This window comes from Dendronephthya gigantea, unplaced genomic scaffold, assembly GCF_004324835.1.
Source record: "Dendronephthya gigantea isolate DGI-Jeju-01 unplaced genomic scaffold, DenGig_1.0 000044F, whole genome shotgun sequence".
Classification (NCBI taxonomy): Eukaryota; Metazoa; Cnidaria; class Anthozoa; order Malacalcyonacea; family Nephtheidae; genus Dendronephthya; species Dendronephthya gigantea.
In genome coordinates, this window is record NW_021163054.1 from 1106356 (window position 1) to 1133498 (window position 27143).

General features: G+C 37.7%; 1 protein-coding gene across 1 annotated transcript in view; it reads left to right on the forward strand.

Annotated features, from left to right (window-relative positions):
- The first annotated feature begins 12244 nt into the window (after positions 1 to 12244).
- LOC114527359 overlaps positions 12245 to 27143 on the forward strand; it is a 36327-nt gene continuing 21428 nt past the window's right edge. Inside the window, exons 1-17 of the mRNA XM_028548993.1 lie at positions 12245 to 12431; positions 13322 to 13362; positions 13991 to 14069; positions 14594 to 14692; positions 15240 to 15493; positions 16607 to 16682; positions 17826 to 18077; positions 18743 to 18822; positions 20125 to 20162; positions 21168 to 21282; positions 21727 to 21873; positions 23185 to 23258; positions 23537 to 23595; positions 23793 to 23835; positions 24748 to 24825; positions 24987 to 25134; positions 26446 to 26501. Of these exons, the coding sequence (XP_028404794.1) occupies positions 12337 to 12431; positions 13322 to 13362; positions 13991 to 14069; positions 14594 to 14692; positions 15240 to 15493; positions 16607 to 16682; positions 17826 to 18077; positions 18743 to 18822; positions 20125 to 20162; positions 21168 to 21282; positions 21727 to 21873; positions 23185 to 23258; positions 23537 to 23595; positions 23793 to 23835; positions 24748 to 24825; positions 24987 to 25134; positions 26446 to 26501 (1734 nt within the window). The 5' untranslated portion in view covers positions 12245 to 12336. The remainder of the gene's footprint in view (positions 12432 to 13321; positions 13363 to 13990; positions 14070 to 14593; positions 14693 to 15239; positions 15494 to 16606; positions 16683 to 17825; positions 18078 to 18742; positions 18823 to 20124; positions 20163 to 21167; positions 21283 to 21726; positions 21874 to 23184; positions 23259 to 23536; positions 23596 to 23792; positions 23836 to 24747; positions 24826 to 24986; positions 25135 to 26445; positions 26502 to 27143) is intronic.

A 27143-nucleotide genomic window follows, 5' to 3' on the forward strand; every position in this document is an offset into this window, starting at 1 on the left:
ACAAAATAGTAGAAGATGAATGGATTGGTTTGATGACACTCTTTCGACGGCATTAAAGTGAGAAGCACAAAGAAACGATGAAATTTCATCACGAAAAAAGTGTGCATATGGCCATATGCACGTGGTCGCGTGGGTCGAAATAAATAATCGATGAATTGAATGGATCATTACTGAAACTACCTTCGCTATCTTCGTGTATTGTATGTTTCCAGTCGCAGCAAAGAGTATATAAGCTATTGTATACAAATACTAAACATAAACTCACCGGGGGCACAGGGGGTGTAGTTGTTTTTTTTTTGTTTTGTTATTATAACGTGATGTTGCGATGGTTTGCGGTTACTATTGATTGGAACCAACAAGGCTATTTTGACTCAATTGAATCACTTGAATGTCGTCCAGCTGAAGAAAGTACAAACCAGAGAAGAATTAACTTCTTAAGCGACCACTTGCCACTTGGGCGTCTTAAACGGGGTTGGGATAAAATGCGGATCCGGACGGACGGACGGATAGGCGGACGGACGGACAAAAAGAATAAAATGCGGATTGCGGACAAAAAGAATAAAATGCGGATTGCGGACAAAAAGAATAAAATGCGGACAAAAAGAATAAAATGCGGACAAAAAGAATAAAATGCGGACAAAAAGAATAAAATGCAGACAAAAAGAATAAAATGGGACAAAAAGAATAAAATGCGGACAAAAAGAATAAAATGCGGACAAAAAGAATAAAATGCGGACAAAAAGAATAAAATGCGGACAAAAAGAATAAAATGCGGACAAAAAGAATAAAATGCGGACGAAAAGAATAAAATGCGGACAAAAAGAATAAAATGCGGACAAAATAAATAAAATGCAGATAAAGGAACAAGGAGTATACTAAATTGCAGATCACGAAGACTGGCGTAACCGTCACATCTCACGAGAAAACGACCGAGCGCGTGAATGATCGTGAGAGCTATATAGCAATGTAGGACGTTTGGTTGTCAAACAAAAATGCACTGCTCTTTCATCTGGCGATGAAAATTCTCAACCCCAAGAAAGTTACGTATTTTTAATCAAATTATTTGATTATCAGGCACAGGGGGTCCAGGGGGCCTGTGTCCCCCAAAATTTTTTAAGGGACCAAAAGTGCCCTTTTTGTGATGAAAAATGCCTTTATGTCCCTGTACGTTAAACCAACTGTTTTTCTAAGCCTGGGGCCGGTTGTATAAAGCTTTTAACTAGATTTTGCGTAGTTAAATCGTAGTTAACTCAGACTCTGATTGGCCAAATCGGTCACTAATTATGATTAAAAGTTAACTACGTTTTTATACAATCGGCCCTTGGTTTTTATGTTAAGTTTACCGCATTTTTGGCGATAATTTATGCAAATATTTAATAAATAATGATTATTGAATTATTTGAATAAATAATGCTACCGGAATAATATATGCAACTCGCAAGTGTTACGAATGAGTAACTTAGCTGCTCGAGGATTACGAATATACGAAGAAATTTATATTTAATGCCTATTAAACACAGTTTAGAGAAGATATCGACAGCTTTACTGACTTGAGAAGGTAAACTCGATTGAATTGTTTTGTTATGGGCCTGTTTCACAGCTTACAAACACAAATTTTCATAAAATTTTAATTTGCTGCGCCAATAATACGCCAATATCACCTCAGTGCCACAAGATGTTCTGAAATCGATGAAATTAAGAGATGAGGCTTTGTTGAGGTCTGACAGCGCAATAGTTCCTGCGCCAGGAAAGAATAGCGAAACTACATTCATCGTTGAAAGTCAGACATCTTCAAAGCCCCATTTTGTGAAGATTTTAAAGAATGGTCGAGTAAGCTGTGACGATTGTCCTTCTTATAAGGCGGCGAAAATTTACTCGCATGCTATTGCAGTGGCCGAGAAAGCTAAAATCCTGCCAAAATTTGTTTATTGGTTTGTCAAGAAAGGGCCACAGTCAATGAATGTTACTTCACTTGTAACGTTTGACAGTTCACAGAGTACGGGAAAGAAAAAACACCAAGCTGCAACAAACCGACGAAAGGGTGGAAGAAGCAAAAAACAACCGTCTGTAACTACTATAATCGAACGCCCGTTAGATTTAAACAGCAACCTCCTCAACTATTAAACCCGCAGCCATCTGAACCATCGATCCAGCAACAACTTCAACCTTTAACCCTACAAACAGTTCAACCTTTAAACTGGCAACAATCGCAACGTTCAAACCAACAACCATTCTCAGCATATTTGCAATCATCGGATGTACAACCATTACAGTCCTCGAACCCGCAACCGTTTTCATGGCCACTAGGTAATAATCTTACATTCAGGCCGGCGCCGGCAAGTGGAATTTTTGAAATTCACCTTTTGAACTTTTGTCCCTTTATGGTGCGAACATGCTATGGCTGCGCTCAACAGTTGAAACCTGGTGAACAAATTTCCCCCCCTCCGCACAATTTAACAATCGTTTCAAGAATGCCTAGGAGCTTTCGTCTCCCTTCTGGCGAAATTGGAAACAAGGAAGGAAATGTTTATTTCCATGTTAACAAAAACTGTGTCAAAAAGTCTAAGACAGCCGAATATGTTGTCAATACTATCATGGGTTATGCCACTATTGATTCCAGAACATATCGTATTCCTACGTCAATTTGGAGTTCAAGTTTGAAGTTTCAAATGTATACATATAATTATTTAGTTTATGGTTATTTCACTGTTGAATGTGTCTTTAATGACTAGATATAATTGATATTGAGTTCTAGTTTATTGATTTTGAGGGGTTAAGTGTTGAATATTTTGTATTATGCTTATAATTTACATTTAATCACAATGTACGAAGATCAGCTTAATTTACATTGTACAGCTCAATCCGCATTTTATTCTTTTTGTCCGCATTTTATTCTTTTTGTCCGCATTTTATTCTTTTTGTCCGCAATCCGCATTTTATTCTTTTCGTCCGCAATCCGCATTTTATTCTTTTTGTCCGTCCGTCTGCCTATCCGTCCGTCCGTCCGGATCCGCATTTTATCCCAACCCTCTTAAACGGATATTAGAAGGCCATAGGCATGTTTCAACCGCTATGGTATGGTAGAAACGCGGGTGCGGATAAGCGGATGAGAACATTGCGGCCAAAATTGCGCGAGAAATTTTTCGGTAATTTGTCAATATATAGAGAACAAGACGCCTGTTCTGGTGTTAATTCCGGCGTGCGGCGCACGTGCCAGTCTTTAATATAAAGCTTCTGAAAATAAACAATAAGATATTCATACTCAAGTAATTACTCGAATAAACGCCTCCCTCGAATAAACGCCGCCCTCGAATTAACGCCTTAGGGACAAGCAAAAATATCATTAAACGCCGCCCTCAAATAAACGCCGCAACCTTTTCGTCATTGCGGCGTTTATTCGAAGTATTTATTTATAACCACGGTTCAATTTTCATATACAATTATATAAATAGAAAAGACACATAACTTTTATACTTAGTTTTTTTGGGGATTGATTGTATTGGTTAAATTGGGGGTTAAATTATACAATAAATTCAGAGTTGCTTCGAGTTTGCAATAAACGCCTCCCTTGAATAAACGCCGCCCTCAAATAAACGCCGCATCTTAATTGCTAAAAATTTAATAAACGCCGCGGCGTTTATTCGAATAATTACGGTATGTGTTACAATATGTTCTTAGGGCACTGTATTCCGGTACCACGTGACACATGAAAGTTGTTGCTTGGGTAATGGCGTCGTGTTAACACATGGCGGTACCTACGGGATTATAAAACCATTATAAAACGCTGAAAACAATCGAATTATGTCTCACTCGGATACTACAGAACAAGCGGCAACCTCGAACGGTGGCCCAGTGAGCTCAAATACAGCATAAACTGCGAATGCAATGAATATATTGCCCGGAATAAAACTGCCTGGAAAGCTCGATACTCGAAGTGCGAATATCGCGGACAATTGGAAGACATACAAGCAAGCATAGAAGAATTAATTATGCCATCATTACCAACCTAAATGCCCAACCGGAGTCATACCAAGTGGCTCTGTTTCTACACTGCGTGGGGCCGATGCTTTGAAAATATGCAATGGCCTCAACTTTGAAAGTGACACAGACCGCCAGTCTTTAACGAAAATATTTGAGATGTTTGACCTTCACGCGATAGGCGAGGTCAATGAGATATACGAACGATATATCTTTAACAGCCGTAACCAGAAGCCTGATGAATCATTGATACTTATGTGACAACACTTAGAACACTTGCCAAAACATGCAATTTTTGTGACTGTTTGAAAGACACTTTGCTAAGAGACAGAATTGTGTTGGGCGCACAGAGTCAAAACACACGAAAGCGGTCATTGCAAGATAGAAAGCTGACCCTCAAGAAATACATTGACATGTGTCGCAGCGCTGAATCTGCCTTGTCACAGCTTAAAAACATCTCCAAGGATGGTCCTAACACCGAAGTGGTCCAAGCAATTGGCCAACGCACAAGACGACCAACAAAAAATCGACCTCTCAACCAGCCCAAAAACCAACCTGACACCAAAGCCCAAGTCCATTGCCGGTACTGTGGAGCTGAGAACTCTAGAATCAAAGAGCAATGCCCAGCCTGGGGTAAAACGTGTCTCACTTGTGGCACTCCCAACCATTTTTCACGAGTTTGTCGTAAAGCTAAATCGACAAATATTGATCATGTTATGAAAAACCAAAAGAGTGAAGAAAGTGAGTACTCGGATGACAACATTGAGTATATTACCATTGTAACAATAGTGCATGATGTTGTTCACTCTGTCAGTACAGCTAAGACTAGTCCCTTTGCTAGAGAAATATTTGCGGAACTCACAGTCTCAAAACAGCCCATCAAATTTCAAATTGACTGTGGAGCAACAATCAACATTTTGCCTGCACAATATGTTAAAGAAAGTGCACTGAGACCAACATGCAAACGGCTGCGTGTGGAACAATTCAGAAGTCGCACCTGTTGGAACAACACGGATGATTGTTCGAAACCCACAAAATAGCAAGAAATACTCTGTTGGCACAGGCGGCACAGCACATGAACATTAACACATTGCACAATTCCTGTTTTATTTCTACTATGCCTCCTGAGCCCGAAGCGGCACTACCATCGCCAACAAATACCTACTCTGTGTCCACCACTGAGCAGGTTATCTCACAGTACCCCGATGTCTTTCAAAACCTCCTTGGCACTTTACCAGATAAAGTTCATCTTGAAGTTGACCCCGACGTTCGACCGGTGGTGACACCCCCTAGACGCGTACCTGCAGCACTCCGATCCAAATTCAAGACTGAGCTTGACCGTTTACAGCAACTTGGGGTCATCACACCAGTTAGTGAGCCTACCCCCTGGGTTAATAGTGTTGCAATTGCCACAAAGAAATCTGGTGACATCCGGGTCTGCATTGACCTCGTCCCCTTAAAGGCGGATTTCCACTTACAGCGAAATCGTTCGCTAGCGAAATATTCGCATATTTTCTTTTGAATTTTAACAGCATAAATAAATTAGTTCGACTTGACTGTTCCGAATTCAAAAGAAAATATGCAAATATTTCGCTAGCGAACGATTTCGCTGTAAGTGGAAATCCGCCTTAATACCGCCCTCAAGAGGGAGCGACATCAGATGGTTATCCTCGACGAGATCCTACCTGAGCTCTCCAAAGCAAAAGTTTCCTCCACAGTTGACCTTCGTTGCGGATACTGGCACTGCCCACTTGATACGGAAACGAGCATGCTGACGATGGGCTCCGGTTACACTTCGGCCTTTGTGTCTCTTCCTAGATCTTTCAAAAGCAGGTGAATCCTGCTTTAGAGGGCTTTGATGGTACGCTCAACATAGCGGACGATATTTTAATCTATGGTGTGGATGTAACAAAGGAAGAAGCAGAGAAGGACCATGACGTGAAACTGAATCACACTAAATCCTGACAAGCTGAGACTTCGGATGGAGGAAATACCGTTTATGGGACATATCCTGATAGAACAAGATGTCAAGATTGACCCTGAAAAAGTTAAAGCAATTTCAGAAGTGGAGCCACCAACATCCGTGGAGGAAGTTCAAAGATTGAACGGGTTTGTGAATTACCTCACAAAATTTCTCCCACAGCTCGCGACAGTCATGGAGCCTATTCGAAAACGGAAAAGACGTCCCGTGGGAGTGGTCTGAACAACAGCAACAAGCATTCAACACCGTTAAGACGCTGGCAACAGAATCCCCAATACTTCGCTATTATGATCCTGATCAAGAGCTCCAGTGCGATGCAAGCCAACGAGGTTTGGGAGCCGCCCTTCTACAAGAAGCCAAGCCAGTTGCCTACGCTAGTCGTGCCCTCACCGAGACGAAGCAACAATATGCACAGATAGAGGAGCTCCTTGCCGTCGTCTTTTCTCTGGAAAAGTTTCATCACGACACTTACGGCCGACCTGTCCAAGTTATTAGTGACCATAAGCCCCTTGAAATGATACTTAAGAAACCGCTGGGCAACATTCCTCGACGCTTACAAGGCATGCGAATGCGCCTACAAGCATACGACATTGAACTTGTGTACCGACCTGGCCCGACAATGTACATTGCGGACTTACTATCACGATCATACCTCCCAGTTTCTGCAGATCCGAGCACAGTCGAATTCGGGAGCATCAACATGTTGCAGTTTCTTCCTATTTCAGATGAACGACTGACAAAGATTCAGGATGCCACCCAAGTAGACAAGGCATTACAATTGCTAAAGGCCACTATTCTTCGAAGTTGCCCGACAGCAAACAGGCACTAGCTCCAGAAGTCTGCCCATACTTTAGCATGCGCGACGAACTTTCCAAACAGAACGCACTGATATTCAGAGGTGAGCGAGTCATCGTGCCCACCAAGCTTCGCAACGAAATGAAAAACAAGCTCCACTCGTCACATATGGGGGCTGAAGCATGCCTACGAAGAGCCCAAGAATGCCTTTTCTGGCCAGGCATGTCCGCGGGAATACGAAAATCTTGTGGCGCAGTGTGAAACGTGTGCTACTTTCGGCACAAGCCATCAAAAAGAGACACTCGTGCCTCACGAACTGCCCTCCAGACTGTGGCAAAAGATCGCCGTGGATCTTTTTGAATGCGAAAAGAAAGCGTACTTAATTACGGTCGACTAATTTAGCGACTACTGGGAAGTTGACCAGCTTCCCAGTTCCACAACGACTACAGCGGTGGTACAGAAATTAAAGGCTCATTTTGCCCGCTATGGCTGTCCTGAGATTCCAATATCTGATAACGGGCCTCAATTCATCTCTGCTGAATTCGCCACATTCTCGACGAAGTGGGACTTTCAACACCTCACCTCGAGCCCCGAGCACCACCAGTCAAATGGCATGGCGGAATCAGCTGTCAAAACAGCGAAACGTCTCATTCAAAAGGCTACCCTGGCCGGATCTGACTTCCAAGTGACTTTGTTGAGTTACCGCAACACCCCATCATCCCAGGGCATGGACCTTAGCCCGATACAACGGTTCATGAACAGACGCACTAGAACGCTACTAATGATGACGACCAGCCTACTGCAGCCCTCTGACCCGTCACTGCAAACGCGACAGAATAAGCTGAGGACGAAACAAAGCACACAAGCGATGTACTATAATCGATCAACGAAAAACCTCAGCAAGCTCAAAATAGGAGACGTGGTGCGTATGAAGTCCACTCGCCTTGCCGAAATCAAATGGCGAAAAGCAGTTGTCACATCCAAACATGATGAACGATCTTACTATGTCAAAACAAAAGCGGGCGAAACATATAGGCGGAATAGAGTACACTTAAGAAGATCTGATGAGCCGTTCAGCAGCAGCGAGGATGATAAACCTCTGGATGACCCATGCAGCATTGGATGATGATGGAACCCAGGAAAAGACAGCACCCATAGGCCCAACAACCGTTCCTGCACCACAAACCTTGGCAGGCAACAGACCACAACGTCAAAGAAGGCCACCCAGTTACCTTGAAGACTATGATTGCAATTGAACGCCTACAAGAAATCTGTAAATAATATATCTATGAACTCTATAAATAGTGAAACTGATAACAATGAAAATCGTCCATGTTATGTCAATATGTCTAGAACTCTAGCAGTGATGCTACTTGAAAGTTAAAAGACATTTAAATTTTGTTGTACTTAAAATCTTGCTTGGACTTCCGAGCGACATAACTAAGGGGAAGATGTTACAATACGTTCTTTGGGTACTGTATTCAGGTACCACGTGACACATTAAAGTTGTTGTTTGGGTAATGGCGTCGTGTTAACACGGTATGGTTAAAACGCGGATGCGGATAGGTTCTTACGGATAATAGTAGAAAACGCGGGTAAATTCTTGCGGATGATAATGGTAGAAAACGTGGGTAAATTCTTGCGAATTATGGTAGAAAACGCGGGTAAATTGTTTTATTATATCAAACAATCGAAAAATAACTTATTTTGGAAGAATAACCGCTTAAGTTACAGATTTAATTATTTCGATTTTGGAGGGTGGGCAAGCAATATAATCATTTTAAACTCCGGTCCTTTTTAATGAGTTTAATTTCGCACAAAGTCATCATAATATGTTCCTTCAGGAAAACGAACCTGTCCCTTTCGTCCATGAGGTTCAAAAGGGGGAATCGTCGAAATAAACTGTTTTAAATTTGGAGCAGTATATGATCTTTAATTATTTTATACATGTAAATCGATTTAATATCATTAGACATTACGTCTCACGTCTAGAGACTCCCAACCTAACAAATCCAGCACATCATCAGATCGAATATCAAAATTAGACCCCGTTATAATTCTCGCAACACGATTTTGCGGTCTCTGCGCAGCTTATCTCTGAGGCCACTTCCACAACTGTCCCAAAGGGGGCTACAGTAATCAAAATACGGTTGCACCAGAGCATTATATATCAGCTTGAGTATTTCCAGAGGTACAAAAGCCTTCATCCTTCTCATAACTCTAATTCCAGCCCCAACCTTCGCACAGATCTTATCTATATGTTTTTTCCAATTAAGCCGTTCGTCTATGTCAGCACCCAAGCATGTATAGTTTTTCCGTTCTGGGAACTGGTGTGTTATTGATAAAAAATAAAATAGATTTCCGTATAGAATTAAAATAGATGATTTCTGTGTCGTCAGCATACATGGAGGGAGTGCAAAATTTTAAACATTGAGGCATATCGTTTATATATAACAAGAACAATATAGGGGCCTTTGGAATTCCGCAGATTAATTTCTTTGGTGATGAAGTCTGGCCATTAACCGCGTGCATTGTTGCTCTGTATTGGTTAAATACGATTTAAACCACTCCAGTTCTTTGCTAGTTATGCCAAAATAGTCATGCATTTTTGTGGTAGTATTTTATGATTTTTTGAGTCGAACCCTTTCCGAACGTCAAGAAATACTACACAATTCAGATTTCCGTGATCCATGTTTTGCAACCACTTATCACACATGCTGACAGTGTTGAATGTTTAGGCCGAAATCCGGATTGAAATCTAGAAAGCAGAGAGTTCTCAGACAGGTATTGGTGCACCTGACGAAACACCTCCCTTTCATAGACCTTATAATTGGTGGAATTGAAATCGGTCGATAGTTCTCATGTTTCCTTTTATCCTCAGATTTATAAATATAGGAGTTACACGTGCATGTTTCCAATCGTCAACATAGATGCCAGTGGCAAATGATAGATAAAATATATAATTATATGTTAGCGACGGGCAATGATGTCTGATGCTAACTTTAGTATTTTGGCTGGTATTTTATCCAGTAGATTCATAAATACATTTTCTATTCTAGTTTCAAAGAAACAGAATGGATTATGATTTAACACAGAGCAAGGACGGGTGTAATTATTTGGCAGGCCTTCATCATGGAATTCTTGGCTTGCTTCGCACGATAGTTTTGGACCAATATTAACGAAGTAGTCGTTAAAAGATTCAGCAATGACTATATATTGGAACAGAGATGATGTCGTTATTTATTATAATCTCATGCATCAATATTGAAGGATCTATTATTCTTACCAATAAGGGGATTAATCAGCGACCAGGTCTTATTAAGGTCACTTGATCTAGAACAATTTTGAAATTCGCATTGATAAAAACGAGATTTTGCTAATTTCATTTCTGCATTTACCTTATTTCGTAAATTCCGATATTCACTCCAGAGAAATTTAGAATTGAATTTGATAGCTTTCTTTTTATGAAAATTCCTATCATGCACGCATTAATTGTTTAATGGTTGATGTAATCCAGCGATTTTTCCGAGATCTGACTCGTTTATTATAATATGGTGCATTTTTATTAAGAATTTCATTGAAAAGCGATTTCCATAATATTCAACACGCGTTAGGGTCATCAGAGTAAATATAACGTCCCATGCAGGGGACCTGTAATACGTCATTGCGAAAGTCATCAACAGAAAAATGTTTAAAATTACGGACTTCTTTAATAATGGTAGAACTAAATCTAGAGAGCTTGAATTTCCGCACAGCAAAAATCAAACTATGATCTGAAATTTCGAGATGAATAACTCCAAACTTCAGTATATTTTCTGGTCTATTAGTCAAAATAAGGTCAATAAGTGTTGCCGTCAGCCGATTTTTCAGTAACCCTCGTTGGTTCATTAATTAATTGTAAAAGCTGGTACATAGAACACAAAAACTGCAATCTGCGAGAGTGCGGGTCAGATGGCGTTTTGCTGAAACCACAATTCATATATATCTCCAACAAGTATCAATTGCTTATTTTCTAAATCACATTTGAACAGAAAAAGTTCAAAATTATCAAATAGCTCAAGTTTCGAATTAGGTGGTCGATACCAGCTACTTACGATAAATGAAGTGCAGTATCTTTTATTAATTTCTAGACAAATGATTTCGAGGTTTCCTGATTCTGGAACTAAATCTTTTCTTTTAGAGTAAGATAAGGTATTTCTAATAAAAAAGGCGATTTCACCCCCCCTTTCTATCACGATCTTTCCGGATAATTGTATATCCATTTATATATATTTCAGAGTCTGGAATTCAGAGTCGACTGATTTTTGTTTCATTGATTGTCAATATATCAAAAGGGTGATTACTCAGTAGAATTCGAATTTCGTTAATATGCTTAACAAGACTATTTACATTCTAGCTGGCAATTTTTAAACCTTTTATTTCTAGAAACATCAACTTCCGGGGTTGAGGACACTGAGCACGAGTTTTCGGAAGCTGACCCTTCCCCACAGACATCCCCTACTTCTGTTTCTGCATTAATACTTTCCTTTTCATTATTTGCTTCACGCAATCACGCACATCCTCTTCACTATTCCCTTCATGCACATTCCCTATCCTATTTTCTTTAAACAATTTTTCCTTGCATTAGTCCCTTCGAATATTAATCACGCTTGCTCTTGTCAGCTACCTCTGTAGCTCAGTGGCAAGAGCACTGCAGCGGCATCGCAAAAGCGTAGGTTTGATTCCTGCCGGAGGACCTATGGTTGAATCATTTTTCATCAACTGTTCCTGGCTTGAATTTGATGTTTGTATAATTCCACTCAAAATTAAGACCCTTTGAACCTTTAGAATTTACCTGCATGAAATGAAGTGCCAAAAATCATAACTGATTTGCGTAAAGTAGTTCTGTATTAAAAACTTCGCCTGTTTTGTCTTTCAAGTTCTGACTTTTACCTTGTAATTGTTTTGAAACTGGCTGGTTTATATATTAAGATTTAGCGAGCGATTAGTTTAGTAGCAATTTAGTACATGTTCAAGGCAAAGTTTAAAACATTCACAAGTACATGATTTTAATGAGCAAGGTTTGATAGATCGACACCGAGGAAATTAGTCTACATGACTACATTCATATAGACTTAGCTATAATTCTCAATACTTTATAGAGTTTAAATTTCGTAAGCAAAAGAGTTTTACAAATGTTCAACAAAATATTTGTTGCACAAAAGATTTGAAATTGAAGATTGCACTTGGCAAAAACAAATCGTCTCAAAATGGCCATTTTACAGTTGGCAGACGCGTACGTAGAGCGGAAGAAATTAAACTTGCTTTCAACTTATTATGGTAGTTTTTTTGATAGTAGTTGCGAGGATGCAAATATGAACCATAGATAGTTTTTACGCGATTTTACCTCAATTTCAGTAGACTTTACCAGGTTCGTGTTATTTACTCATTTCAATACCTCAAATTCACTTCACGCGTCGCGGTTCAATCACCCCATTGGTTCAACGACTGGCGACTGCTCAGAAGTCAAAACAGTCAAAATGGCGGCTGTGTTGTGGGAATTATGAGTGGAGCTTTTATTGTCAATGAAAAGTTTATAAATCATGGTGAGCAGGTCGGTGGGAATAAAGTTGACGGAAGTAAAAAATATAATTGATATTGAGTTCGAGAAGGCAAGATCAGGCGACAAATTGAATCTGTAAGTTTATAAACACTGTTCAACAATCAATAGACATGCGTTGAATAAATTCTATTTTTTAAAATAGCCTATATTGATTCGAAAACTAATGTTATCAGTAATCAAATTGAAATGATGCTATAGTGTGCTTTGGCCTTTCATCAAATCGTTGAATTATTATATATAGAAGGAAATAGATCTATCGTTGGTTTGTGGGAGTATTTTTATAGCTAGTGAATGAAACAAAAGCCAAAACACCAAGTTTACAAACCATTTAAGTGAGTCCCATTTCACACATTTACAAACAGGTAGAAAATATTGTAAGTTACGTTATTTAAGGTATCAATTTTTATATTCTGCTTGTTCACTTGGATTTAGTTTACTGTTTCTGTTCATGGAACACAAATAGTCGAACAAAACGGACAATATATATATGCAAATTTAATGCCCAAGATTTCCAGTATGGAATAGGTGAAGGAAGATATATTGCCTGGGCATGCAGGGTTGCAGGATGTATGCTTTTTACACCAGTACTCTAACAGAATTTTTTCCTCGGCTCTGTGTAACTAGAGTTTGTATACTAATAATGATCTGGCCATTTTATTTTGGATTTGTGAGCAAAGTGTGAGTGATTGAAACTAGTCAAAGCAACCATGCAATGGAAAAAGCTATTTTCACAGCTGTGTTGTACATTGGAAATTTTCATCTAATGCCAAGTGATCAAAACAACTAATTAACCAGCAACAACATGTCTGGGAAAAATGATAGTAAAAGTCTAGATTACAACAAACATACACCTGTAAAACCTCTCCGTATATACTGAAATATCGGAAATAACCATGGCTTTAGGATATCTTCCTGGACGAAAGATGAAGGCTCAACTTATTTAATGAAATTCAATTCAATTTTAGACTAACAAGTACATTTGTCAATCGTGTTGAAGACATTTCAGGTAATTTCAAAGTTTTTATCAATTTTCTTGCAAAGTGGCCATCCTATCGCCTTAATTCTTATTCCCTATGTTCAAACTGTAATTTCGCTGTTTAGTGATTGCAGTATTTGTAGAGGCATTAAGTTGGATTTTAATCTTACATATATGACTGCTAAAAACGTTCAATCAATAATATTGTATTTGAACAAAGTATTGTTTCCTTCTGTCAATGGTGGAAATTGATAATTTGAGGTTATCATATTTGTATTAACAGCAATATGGTAATTACCTCAGAACCGTCTTCAGAGATATGAAATTCATAATTATGAATTTCATATGTTTACTTGTTGTCTTTCTTTTACCTAGACAACTGTAATTTTAACAATTTGTAAAAACATGCTAAGGTTAACAATAATTCATTTTATTCTATGCATATGTGCATATTGCTGACCAACAACAAAAAAAGTACTTCTGTCCTCAATGTTTAATTTCAATGTTGTCATTGGCATCGATCACTACCCCACATGCAGCAATCAATGAATTGTGCTTTGTACATAATTTCTTCAATTTTCTGTTTCAAAATTTCTTTTTTACATGGTTAAGTGTTGTTCATTTCCAGCTAACAGGATGACAATGATTTTCCATTTAGCTAAGCAACAGGAGCTGAAAGGTTTCCTGGAGTCACTAGAAGTTCAAATAAAAAATCTTGGAATACCTCAAACAGAAAGGTAATTTAGTTAATTCCGTGGAAATTGGGTATCTTTTGTTCACAATTAACATTTAAAAGAGGAAAGTAGAAGACATGTATTTAGTATAGCTGCGGCTGTGTTACATGCATGAAATGTAAACATAATTAGATAGAAGTTTATGTAGGATGTAGATTTTCAAATCATCTGCTAATACAAATCTTTTTTTCCATTTTGTACTTCATTATAGTTGCCTATGCATAGAAATATCATTTTAATATACGAAATTTAAATTCAAAATTTTATGAGCTAGCTACCACATGCATACATTGTTGTTGTTTACCCGTCAACAACACCATTAGCTGCCACATGCTTACATTGTTGTTGTTTACCCGTCAACAACAGCATTAGCTGCCAACAACAATAGATACATTTCTGTGTTTTCCTTTACTTTCCTAAAAATATTGTGAATATTTTCATATTTATCAAAATCTATTTGTATAAACTTCTTTCCTTCATAGTGTAGCCTAACTATCTTGTTTATGCCTGTCTTTTCTCAACTTTAGAAGGAGCACTGATGTCAGTATTTTATCTGTTCATGAGCGATTCCCAGCAAGTAGAAATCCACCTTGTGACTATGAGAAAACTCCAAGTAACACAGCCAAGTACTGGATTTTGTTTTGTGTTTTTTTTAATAACAAATATAAATATTGAGCATTGAATAGCATATTTCATGTTGCATATACCTTAAAATTGGTGTAGCATATAGTATTCACAGCTATACTGTAGTATTCACAACTAAACTGGTTTCGTAAAGAATAACAAAAGATACAATTGATTAAATACTGCGGAATGGATTTCTATTTCAACAAACTGTGACTAAAATTTCGGCGCGAGATCACCTGGATAATTCTTTCCTATTGGGCTTTTGTGATATCACATATTGCAATTGTAGTCTGTCATCTTATGTGGAATAAGTCCTTTTCGATCGATCGGTACGAGTTTTAAGACCTTCCAATATTACGTAATTGTAAGTGTAAACGTAAATGTAAGTCTCCAAAACTGCAATTCTTTTGTCGTAATGTTGTTAATTGCAATGTTTTTAGCAAAACGTATTTTGATTTGCCAGCCAAAGAGTCTAATAGGACTAAACTAAACCAATTATTCACTTTTCATGTAGTAAATATCTGATTTTATAAACTTGTTGCCTAGGAATAACGACGTTAATATTCAAATTGGCGCGGGAAAAGACACTCCCATTGTCATTGACGACGAAGACGACCCGAAGCAGATCGTTGATGAACCGGAAGAGCCTGTGACTCCAATCAAAGATACAGTGGAACCCGTAGAAATATTAGAGGAACCAGGACAAGAAATATCGCAGCAGGAACCAAGCTCCAGTCCTATTATTCATGAAGAATCACCGACCATTGAGCCAAAAAACGATACTTCGGCGGTTTGTGAAGGTTAGAATGATTTCTTTACGACCGGGCTTTTTGGAATGAATTGTGACACAGATACGAAAACCTATCGAGTTAATTAAGCTGTTTTCGAGTAAAGCCGGCTCGTGACACACCCTTTTTTGTGGAGGCATCAACTCGAAGTACGAAACACGACTTTATCATTCGAGTTAAGCCCTAGTTTAGCTTTAAGCTTAAAAAAATTCTACTTTATGCGCCATTACGACTCTTTTTTATTAAATATCTGCCTTCAAATACTTTTCATGGTACTTGAATCTGTACAACTGTTGTTATAATGATGTGGTGTTCAAATTAAAGGACGGTATATAACCTCAGCAGTATATAATCCACCAAAAAAAATCACGTCATCGTACTAGATTTCGTAGCCGTAGCCAATCTCATGATATTTTTTTCGTTTTTACGACGATCTGACGTCACCTGTGTGTCTATTGTTGAACAGACAACGGCTAAATCTTTTTTTATAAGTTTAACAATTACATTCTCTGGAACTGCAGTCTCCAGTCAGACAAAAACCGTCGGCCAGCTTTTGGCAGTTTTTGCTATGCCAACAATTATTATACGATAAGCTCGAGTCGTTCCAAGTTGGCTATGCAGACGTTTAAAATCACGAGAGTGAATGGTAGAATTGTTTTATAATATCGAATTGAAGTTAATATAAGCTCACGGCAACCAGGTGTATAATCCGTCGCAATTATCGCTACTCTGGTTTAATTAATGAAAGTAATCACCGCACAAAGATTACATTCGATCACGACCCAACGTTTCGACACTCCGGTCTAGTGTCTTCATCAGGGGTGAGCTGATGTTGAAACTCGGTTCCTTATATACTCTCAAAATGACGTCATCTATCAATCAGATGTAAATATTCTTTTGGCAAATAGCTTCCGTCATCCCTATCTCTAACAAATAGCCAGAATTTTATAATAATAAAAATTGCAAACTTCTATTAAATTCACGTCACAAATTCTCACTGTATCACTGGCTTGTTTTCACTAATGACCGTATAATAGCCTATATATACAGTTTAACAGCAAATATTACCATGAATTTGCAACAAACAAATTAGCCAATCTCATTGTGTGCACTTGTGCTTTACAGAAACCCCAGACATTTCAACGGAGACTGGTCCTGAATTGAGCTCGGAAACTACGCCAGGAGAAGTTGTTTTAACAGGGTATGTCAGCAATGTAACAAAGTAGCATGAAAAGTGACTTAAGGTAGCTCAAAAGGGATCAATCATGGAAAGTATATTTTTCCGTCTAAACCGTTTAACAGCGTAGATTTGTCCTTCATCGCATTATTAAATGGTTCTTAATTTTCAGTGGAATGGAAACAAAAATTAATGGACATGTGGAATAGTGTTTTAGACGCGCCGACTGGCCCTTTTCCACACCAACCTGATATAATGTTTTATACCCTCTCGCTTATAATCCTAATATACTAAACTAAAATATAGGTTTTGAAAAGTATATAATTATGTTTAATAATGGACCACTTGCATTAGTTGCGCAATAGACCAACTTTTGATTCAGGCGACAAAAAGGGAAATTCTGAAAAAAGGATACTTAGTAAAACTTCCACTTTTGGTTGCGAAATGTTGTAAAGTACTGAAGATATACTTTGTATACAAAAATTGCCTACTTCGCTTGGGTATATTTTCCATACTACTCCACATTTTGCAACCAAGCTTTGCAATTATACTAATTTCAGTATGCTGTTCTCAGCTGTGCTGTTCTCAAATTTTCCCTTCTTGTTACCTAGATCACTAGTTGATCTATTATGCAAGTGGTCCATCCTTAGCTTCGACATATATATAGTTTTATGATATGAACGCCGCTTGCGGAAAAAAAATTTTGGGAAAACTTTAAGGCTCGGTTACCAAGCAACGAACTATATATTAACTTGATTGACAACCGATGGATTTTATAATATGTAGAACTTTGTATATAGTGCCTAAATCTAACCAAACGGTATTGTGAACGTTGAATTTATAAAAATTAAAAGAAGTGAGTGAGAAAAGAAAGCGAAAATAATGGTACTTTACTGAGATTCGAACCAGGATATTTCACACGCAGCTCAACCTCATGACTCCTCGACCACCGGATCGTTGCTCGAATCCATCGTAGTTTTGCCTTATACTGACAGTGCTCAATCTATATATGTTATAAAATTAATCGGTTGTCAATCCAGTTGAATATATAGTTCCGTGCTTGATGACCGAGCCTATAAGTGATCCCAAAACATTTTTCTGCGCGCCGCTTCCCATCGTGTCTCTCATTCCCATTTTTGTTTACAATGGTTTTTTTTCACGCCTCAGGCCCTCATCGTCATCAGTTCCAGCAGCGTCTGTTCCCGAGAGTGATGTTTCAACGGAGACAGCGTCCTCCCCCTGCACAGACGGTAGTCAATCCAGCGTGGCGGAAGATTCTCAAAAGAGCGAGGCAGAAAATGTCCATTCTCAAGAGAAATCTTCGCAAGAACCGTCTACATCAACTAATGAAAGTCAGTTGAGGGAACTGGAAAGGAAATTAGAAGTACCGGTATCAAAGGACAAAGACGTCAAACCAACGTTAGTATCTTTCATTCTGTGTTTTGCAAAGGAATGTAATTCTGCTTTTGAGAGATATATAAATTCGCAACTACGAAACTTTTCTGTTATTACACTCCATGGACTTTTTACATTTTGTAGACTCTTCACTAGTTTACATCCTTCAAAAGTAGAATGCTGTGGGACAGGGGCAAAGTACTTCCTTTACTCCATCACCTCTTAACTAAGACCCTAGTGGTGTTCGCACACAAACATGGCCACACTGGCTTTTGTACAATGCAGATCCATTTTGCTACCCAATTCGCTACCATAATGAGTAGTAGTGGCCATTGCATTAAACGAAAAATTCGACTAGTTAAAATGGCTTGCAGGGCTAGAATGTATTTTGGGTTCCCTCAATTTATTCTGTTTATACGATTTAAATAACTTTTTAAGATTGATGTTATGATGCAGGGATGATGATGAGGCTCTCTTTATAGTTAGCCTGACGTCTTCGAGTCAATGGTCAAACAAGGCATTTGAAACAAAACAACACTTTTAAAACAAGGCATCTTAGATTTGCGAGTGCCTCTAACAGGCAGTGGTTAGATAAGCATTCGTAGAAATAGTTCTACCAAACAAAATGCACACAAAATCTATATGTTATATATGCTGTTTTAAATAATAATCTTTCTTAATATTCGCAGTGCTCGACCTCACAGTCCCTCTGATTTCACGATTGGTACAAGAGTGCTTGGCAAGAGATCCAGTGATATTTGGTTTCCAGGTATGACCAAATAGATGACATATTATAATATAAATTCTGCTGTAGTGAGCTTTCCATTTTATATCAATGTTATGAGGAGAAGGCATCACTGTTATTATTAAAGCGAGAGTCTTTATTTCGGTCTGTTTTATCAAAACTAGACGTCTGTAGGCAAATCCTGGATGCGTACTTGATCAAAACTAGACGTCTGTAGGCAAATCATGCGTACTTGATCAAAACTAGACGTCTGTAGGCAAATCATGTGTACTTGATCAAAACTAGACGTCTGTAGGCAAATCATGCATACTTGATCAAAACTAGACGTCTGTAGGCAAATCATGCGTACTTGATGAAAACTAGACGTCTGTAGGCAAATCCTGCATGTGTACTTGATCAAAACTAGACGTCTGTAGGCAAATCCTGTGTACTTGATCAAAACTAGACGTCTGTAGGCAAATCTTGTGTACTTGATCAAAACTAGACGTCTGTAGGCAAATCATGTGTACTTGATCAAAACTAGACGTCTGTAGGCAAATCCTGTGTACTTGATCAAAACTAGACGTCTGTAGGCAAATCTTGTGTACTTGATCAAAACTAGACGTCTGTAGGCAAATCATGTGTACTTGATCAAAACTAGACGTCTGTAGGCAAATCATGTGTACTTGATCAAAACTAGACGTCTGTAGGCAAATCCTGCATGCGTACTTGATCAAAACTAGACGTCTGTAGGCAAATCCTGCGTGCGTACTTGATCAAAACTAAACATCTGCATATACGCATATTTTTTGTACTCGATCGAAGCTAAACGGCTGCAGGCAAATTTTGTGTACTCGATTAACTTGATAACATTTTCAGACCAGACTCCACACAAATTGGTTTTAAGGATGAACTCAAAAAATTCTATTTTGTTTAGCTTAAGTAAACTAGAGAGAGTTTCTTTTAAGATACATCGGAGGTTTATGTTAATAGCTTGCCAAACTATTATTACACTAATTTGAATTGTTCTAGTTCAGCGCCTAAGCAAAATTGGGCAAACATATTTTTGAGCTAAATAAAAGCAATTCCATTAGTACAGCGTTAAAATTTGGTTAGCTGTCGTGTTTATAAAATTCTGCCATTTTTCATCGTTGGGCGTGTCTGTTGTTCGTAAGTCGTAACTATGGTAACTGAACATTCATACTCAGATTTTTTACTTAGAATGGTTCCTCTTTCCTATACCCATGTTTCCTTTAACATACCTATTTGTCTCCTCCAATACCTATTTGAATTCAGACCCATATAAAATCTTCGTAACCAACAAAAAATTTTCATTTCTAATTTTAGGTCAGATCATTAAAACCTTGAAAGATAGGACTGGTCAGGTATTAATAAGAACGTGTAGTTGTTGCATTAGAATTTTATAACTAAAGGAGAAGCATTCGATAGTTATTCAGGGCCGTAGCGAGACCGCCTAATTCGGGGGAGGGGATATATTCGTATTTTCATGTTTAAATACCGTAGGAACAATAACTAACAAAAGAAATCAGTCAGGCATAAGATGAATATATGAATATAATATTCCCTGTACAGGGTGTATCAAAAAAAAACGCAACCACTTAATATTCTAAAATTCATATTGTTCATAAGCTCAATAGATTTTATGCCCCTGGGATTTTAAAATGGCTTCTAATCGTACAGTTCAACTGCTAATGGTCAAATCAGCTAAACTAATAATGGTGCAGCTAACAACTGAACAACGAGTTTTTATTGTCGTGCATGATAACTTGAATGCTAACTGTCGACCTTGTAAAATGAATTGTAAATAAAATTTTACTCGTTAAATACTTTCAATTTAGCTCGTTGGTTTACGCACCCGACTTTGTTTACCGACGATTGTGCCGCTAGAATATGATTACAAGCTTTCTCGCATTCCAGGGGCCAAACGTCTTTTGTGTTGTAGAACAAAGAGGATATTCATGAATATTAAGTGGTTGCGTTTTTTTTGATACACCCTGTAGTTATTATTTTACATCTTTTATCACTTGATATTTTCTTCAGTATTTTTAACACAATGCGGATATAAAATTAGGGCTGTTTTCGGCTATGCGGAATTTTGCGTGGAGCGTTTTTTCTTGTTTATGCGCTATCATGCGAAGCTGAGGAGTTTTTCCTCTAGGCGGAATTTTTAGCTAAATTTTCTTTTCAATTGTAAGAATTCGCCACAATTCCGCCTTGTAGAAAGCACGCTCAATTTTTCCTGTAATGTAAATAAGATATCTGTATCGGTTATAGTTCCGTCCTTATAAAATATCATCTCTTTTTTTATCATCTCTTTTATTATTCTCACTCATTCATCTCTTGAGGTGTTTCACCATTTGTTCTCCCAGGTTAAATACAGTGTGAAATATGACAAAGGCCCAAAAGGTGTATTATCGCTCAACCATATATGTCCCGAGGAGCCTGGTGCAATGTGTGATATAAGCGTTGGAAGCAGGGTTGTCGGTAGGTTCTCTTGCTCTTGAGCAAAGGCAGGGCAGAAACTAGAACGATAATACGGGAGGGGGTGAATATTCATATATTCAGTTCTGCCCGATGAATTTCTGCCCGATGAAAAAAGATCCGTCGGGTAGAGCCCCCTTCCCCAAATTATCGTTTTTGTTTCGGCCCTGGTCAGAGGCTAAATAATAAGAGTGGAAAGAGCCATTTGGATTTCCTTGTTGCCATAGTAATTGTGACGTATTTGCATGATGCAAATAACTGGCAGTTTTAATTCTATGCGGTTCCACGAGGACTGAATAGAAAACTAATTGTGATACAATATGTATGGAGACAGCTAGTTAGCGATTAGGTGTAGAGATTTTACGTATCTTATAAATATAATTACTTAAAGATATCCGTAGTTCTGATATATACTGCAAAGTAACTTACATCTCGTAAATATTACAGCTTTATATGGGAATTTGAATATATGGTACGCCGGGATAATTGCTGAAATGGCTTGTCATGGGAACAAAAATCGACTGTTAGTTTTCTTTGATGATGGCTTCGCTCAATATTTATCCATAAAAAAGATTCATAAAGTTCATCACAAAGGTACAGTAAGTGGTAGTGGTTAATGCAGATTATGATCATTTCATCTCCATGCAGTCTCGGTAAATATGACATAAGAAAGATTATATAGCAAGTTTTGAAGTTCATCTGTTCCAGAATCTGATTGGTTAAAACTACGTCACGTGATAGGCGGGAAATCCGAATGTTTACCGCAAAATCTTGTTTGTCAGGTTCAAACCAGTTTGATAGGAGGTTAATACTTTTAACTAATAAATCAAATCAATCAATCAATTTTTATTCGTCACTGTTTAGCAAAATTTACAAATTAAGGATATAAATATACAAAAATTTGGATTACACACATTTAAGATTGTCAGTTTGAATCAAGTTATTAGTGAACGGCAACCAGAGGATCATAAACTTTCGAGCTGGTTGCCGGAAGTCCTGATGCTACGTCACATCACGCAACATATGACCTTTGAATTTCAGCCGATTTCTTTTTAAAATGAAAAGTTTCTCTGCCTACGTTTTTGTGGCGTATTTTCACCCGTTGTTTCCTTTGAAACTTGCTATATAGCTAATAAAACATTCGCCTCGGGAAACATTAGTGGGTCGGGTCCGCAAAACATGATGTTTCCCCCGGGATCAGTCAATAAGTCTTAATCAATTCATATCGTCCATCCTCCGACGAGTACTCGTCAGGTCAAATATCTTTTTATCTTTCTTTATGTAAAGAATACTAACAATATTAGGCGAGCTTTCCCTCAGCTTTCCCTTGGAAAAGGTTACCGCCCGTGACATATTATATAGTTGAAATTACTTTTCATTAATAAGCATTTGAAACCAACATAATTCAAGAGTTTTTATCGAGCTCTTATGTTATTGAACTCTCGCATCAAATCTTGTCAATTTGAGTCGTGAGTTTCACAATTCGTTTGCTGCTTTTCTTCGTTTGGCTATTTCGAAATACACGATCAACGCAGTTGCCGTTAATGTAAAAAATCTATATCCCTCGTCATTTCATCGACTCACATCAACTCTCATCACTCACTAAAGACTCTTCTATACTCATCGCAATGGCGAACTCGCAAGCTCGCTGCGAGGGTTTTTCATCCAATGAAAATACTTTTAGGTTGATTTTAATCACATGCAAGCCCTCGCAGCGATCTTGCATGGGATGAGTGGGAAAAGGCCTTAACTTTTAATAGTTGATGCTACCTCCTATCAACCCTCCTGTACTTGTTACATCTTGACTTTATATATATATATATATATATATATATATATATATATATATATATATATATATATATATATATATATATATATATATATATTGATAAAACGCTTTAGGTCAAAATGTTTGGGAAGATGTGATTGAAGACTCGCGTGATTTCATTCAAGAGTACTTGGAGGAATATCCATCGGTACATGTAACTATGTAAACATATATAAGTTTAGAAATTAGAGTGTTTAAAATAACATACTAGCTGGCTACGGTATATATATTTTTGGTTTTTTAAGATTTTTTCAAAGCATTTATTTGAGGCAAATATTGTACAAAGAGTATAAAAAACTCAAATATAGCACGGCTTTTTCATGACGTAATGTAGTGACAATGATTTCAGCCCATGTGTCACACTTACCGAGCCCTTATGTTAGGGGACCGTTCCAAGGAATTGACCATGATATTTTCTGCTTTCAGCGACCTATGTTGCATGTAAGAGTTGGTCAGTGGATTCGAACGGAATGGAAAGGCCAATGGTGAGCTTTAGAAATTTTCAACACTAGTACTTTGCATAGAAATCCGGTCAACCGAGTAGTTGATTAGAGAGTGCAGTTTAGAATTAGTGAGAGGATGACAGTTTACAGTTTATTTATTTACAAGAAAATTATTCATTATCATACAAAATTTTATAGACTTCCTTGGTTTTATCGCTTAAGAAATCTTCTTTCTTCAGGTTAAAAGCAAGAGTGATGAGCGTTGACGGAAGCCTCGTCAAGGTTTGTTTCGAAATTCTTATTTATTTTACCATTATTACGATGCTTTCCTGAATTAAAAACAGTCATTTTTCACCCATTATTAGTATAAGTATAAGTATACACGAAATGGTTGACCTTAGAAACTGTGACTGGGGTAAGGTCCCCTAAATTATCCTGAAAACCGTTTCGTCGAAGTTGCGAATTGTGTATAGCACCGTGTATTTATCTAGCTTACTTAACTTAAACTTTGCACCATTCTTAAAATCACTTGTAGTGTAGGAGGGCTGTACGTAGCTAGACTGCTTATATCGGAGAGGGACGGGGGGGGGGTTATATTCATATATTCATGTTTATATACCATAGGAACAATTAGCTTTCATAATAGCTTCCATTGGACGAGTATATGGATATACACCCTCCGCCCCAATTAAGCTTCAAGCTACGGTCCTGGGGCCGGGTGTATCAAGCCCATTTAGCTTAAGCGGTGGATAAGTCAAAATTAAATAACGCTCTTACATCTCTCTTGAATGAGTCAACTTGAATATTATGCACTGAATATGTAGTTGTAAACAGTATTTTTGTATTATGGTTTAATAAAAACATTTTGTTTGCTTGTTGTATTAAACGATAGACTTGCTTTCTATTTTGAGCTTATCCACCGTTTAAGCTAAATCCACCGTTTAAGCTAAACGGGCTTGATACAACCGACCCCCTGGTGGTAGGAATTCCTGTGCAATGCTATGGACATGTTTGTAGATATAAATATGAAGTAATCCTGATTCCAATTCTCGGTTTCACCACTGCAAAAATAACTTATCTATATATTATACTGTGAATAGCGGAATTCAATTTCCCGCGTACTCTCTTCTCATTTTTTGCAGCAAGCAATTCATTATAAGCAATTCATTATACTGCAATTTTTTGTGTTTTTAGATGTTATTTCAAATTGATAACCGTTCAGAATGGATTTACCGTGGGTCGACCAGACTCGACCCTTTATACACGGCCTTGGTAAGGAAAGAATATTACTGTGGCTGCAATGGAGATGTTTAAAAATATTGCAATAATTCATTACCAAGAATTGATCAATTCATTCGTCTAAAATTTACCAACTTCCTGTCTGTTTGAATCAACCAATTTTCTCAGCATGCTAAATTTCTTTATCTTTCCAGGTAATGGGCGAAAAAACGCGATCGACAAAAGCAAGATCAAGAAAACTGACCCGAAACACTTCATCCAAAGACAATGCGCCCTACATTGAATACAACATTACAAAACCTTGCTATGGAGTGTCACCGTATAGTAAAACTGATCCAAAAGGTACGGTATCTCCAAGCGACGTGTTTATTCTCTTATTAAACACTTCTAAAGGCCATGTTACACGATGCAATTTTTTCTTGCAACTTGCAGTGCAATTCTACTTTTGAGAGATGTAAATTAATTAAATTAAAACCTCCTTAATTGGATTCTAATTATGGACCAGGTTTCGTAGTTGCCAAGTTTACATCTTTGAAATTTGAAAAGTAGAATTGCATTGCAAGTTGCAGGAAAAGTTGCATCGTGTAACACGGCCTTAAGTTAGGTTTGTTTAATGGCATGGAGTTCTACCTAAAGCATGGCTTTGATTTCTACTCCGGGGTTGTATGGGGTGAATGAAATCCAAATTTTTGTATATGCATGGGTTATGTGAAACTGGCAAGAAAAGACCTGTTCTATATGTAGTTAAGGTGGCTCGATAGGAATAAATTATGGGAAAGTAAATTTGAGATAGATTTGTTATTCATTCTTGTTCACTCCGCAGCCCTGGTGTTAATGGCGATTATGGAAAAGTTAGACACTTCTTGCGTTTGTGTTTCGTGACGTTTTGTTTTCTGGAAAAAATTCAAAAATTTTATGCCAAATAGATTTTCGGAACCTACTAGAACACAGATTCCTTCCCTTGCATTGGTGAATTGTGATGTCTAATTATTTTCAGTACTGAATAGTTAGCACCAGGGCTGTGTAAGGAACTAGAATGGAGGAAAATTCTACTCTGTCAAACGTTTTACAAAAAAAGAGTATGTTTTCCAATGATTTATTGAGGCAGTTTGAGGCAGACTTGAACAATCAGAGTCTGTGTACATATAGTGTAAATAAGATTATTTTAAGTTCATTACTAAAAACGGATTTACTGGCTAAAATGTTACTAGTTAAATGATACTATATAACAATTATACACCGAGGTCAATTCCTATGTGTTAGTCGAGGTCAAGTCCGCCTGCCCAACGATCCAATCACATCTAATACGATGGGATATAGCTACTGAATTTATTTTTTTAAAAACACTCAAAATTATAAAATACGTCCGAACACGCTATCGTCAAACTTGCTTCTCCCCGCCGTTTTTTATCACTATATATGGTGACAGTCCTTCCATCGAACTAGCTTCCACTGTTTTTCCACAATATTAATTGCTTATAGTTATCAGCGCTTGTTACAAACGTACAACATTTATAGGCTGAAAGTCATATACGACTAGCGCGAGTCACTGCACATATTATGGATGTTTTGAGCGGTAAAAAACGATGTCTAGGTCTCCCTTTTATCAACCTGTTGATGTGCATATGCGATCTTCGATCTGAATCATTTTAGGAATACAACAATCACAATTAGAAGAACAACGACAGATGACGCAAAGGCAACACGAGGTTTGCATTTAATTTCTTACAAAAGCATGCATGCTCTACGTTGCTGCTTGTTCATACATGATCCCGTGTATCGCGACATCTGACCTTTCCCCCATTTGAAATTTTAGCTTGGCGGTTTTGGTTTAACCGCTAACGTGAACCTGCGATTAGCATTTCGCCGTAAACGTGAAGCTAAAACTCAGTAAAACTTGTGCAGGCCTTAGTCTTGCGGTACCATTAACCTTTCCCACCCAATTACCAATTCCTACCCATTTATTTCCCATATCGAATGGTCTTTCTTACTTATTATACTCATCACTTAACTATCCTCTTTGAGCAAATATAATCATTACCCAATTATATTCTTCATCAAATTACCTACCTAACCCAACACCGCGGAAAAACGTTTGCGCACGCGCCGAAATATCAAAATATGATGGTAAATCTAAATATCAACCTTTGGAACAAAACATGCCCATTATTTGATAAAATATAAGTTAAGAAAAGGCAAAAATATACAAGACAGCCAGACAGAACATAAATTAAAAGCCTTTTAGCATTTAGAGTATCGAACGGAACTGGAATTCACGGTAAATTTTCCTTTTTTTACGGGGTGGCTTTAGAATATTTTTCGAAAACAAAAGTTCAAACCTAAAAGTTAAG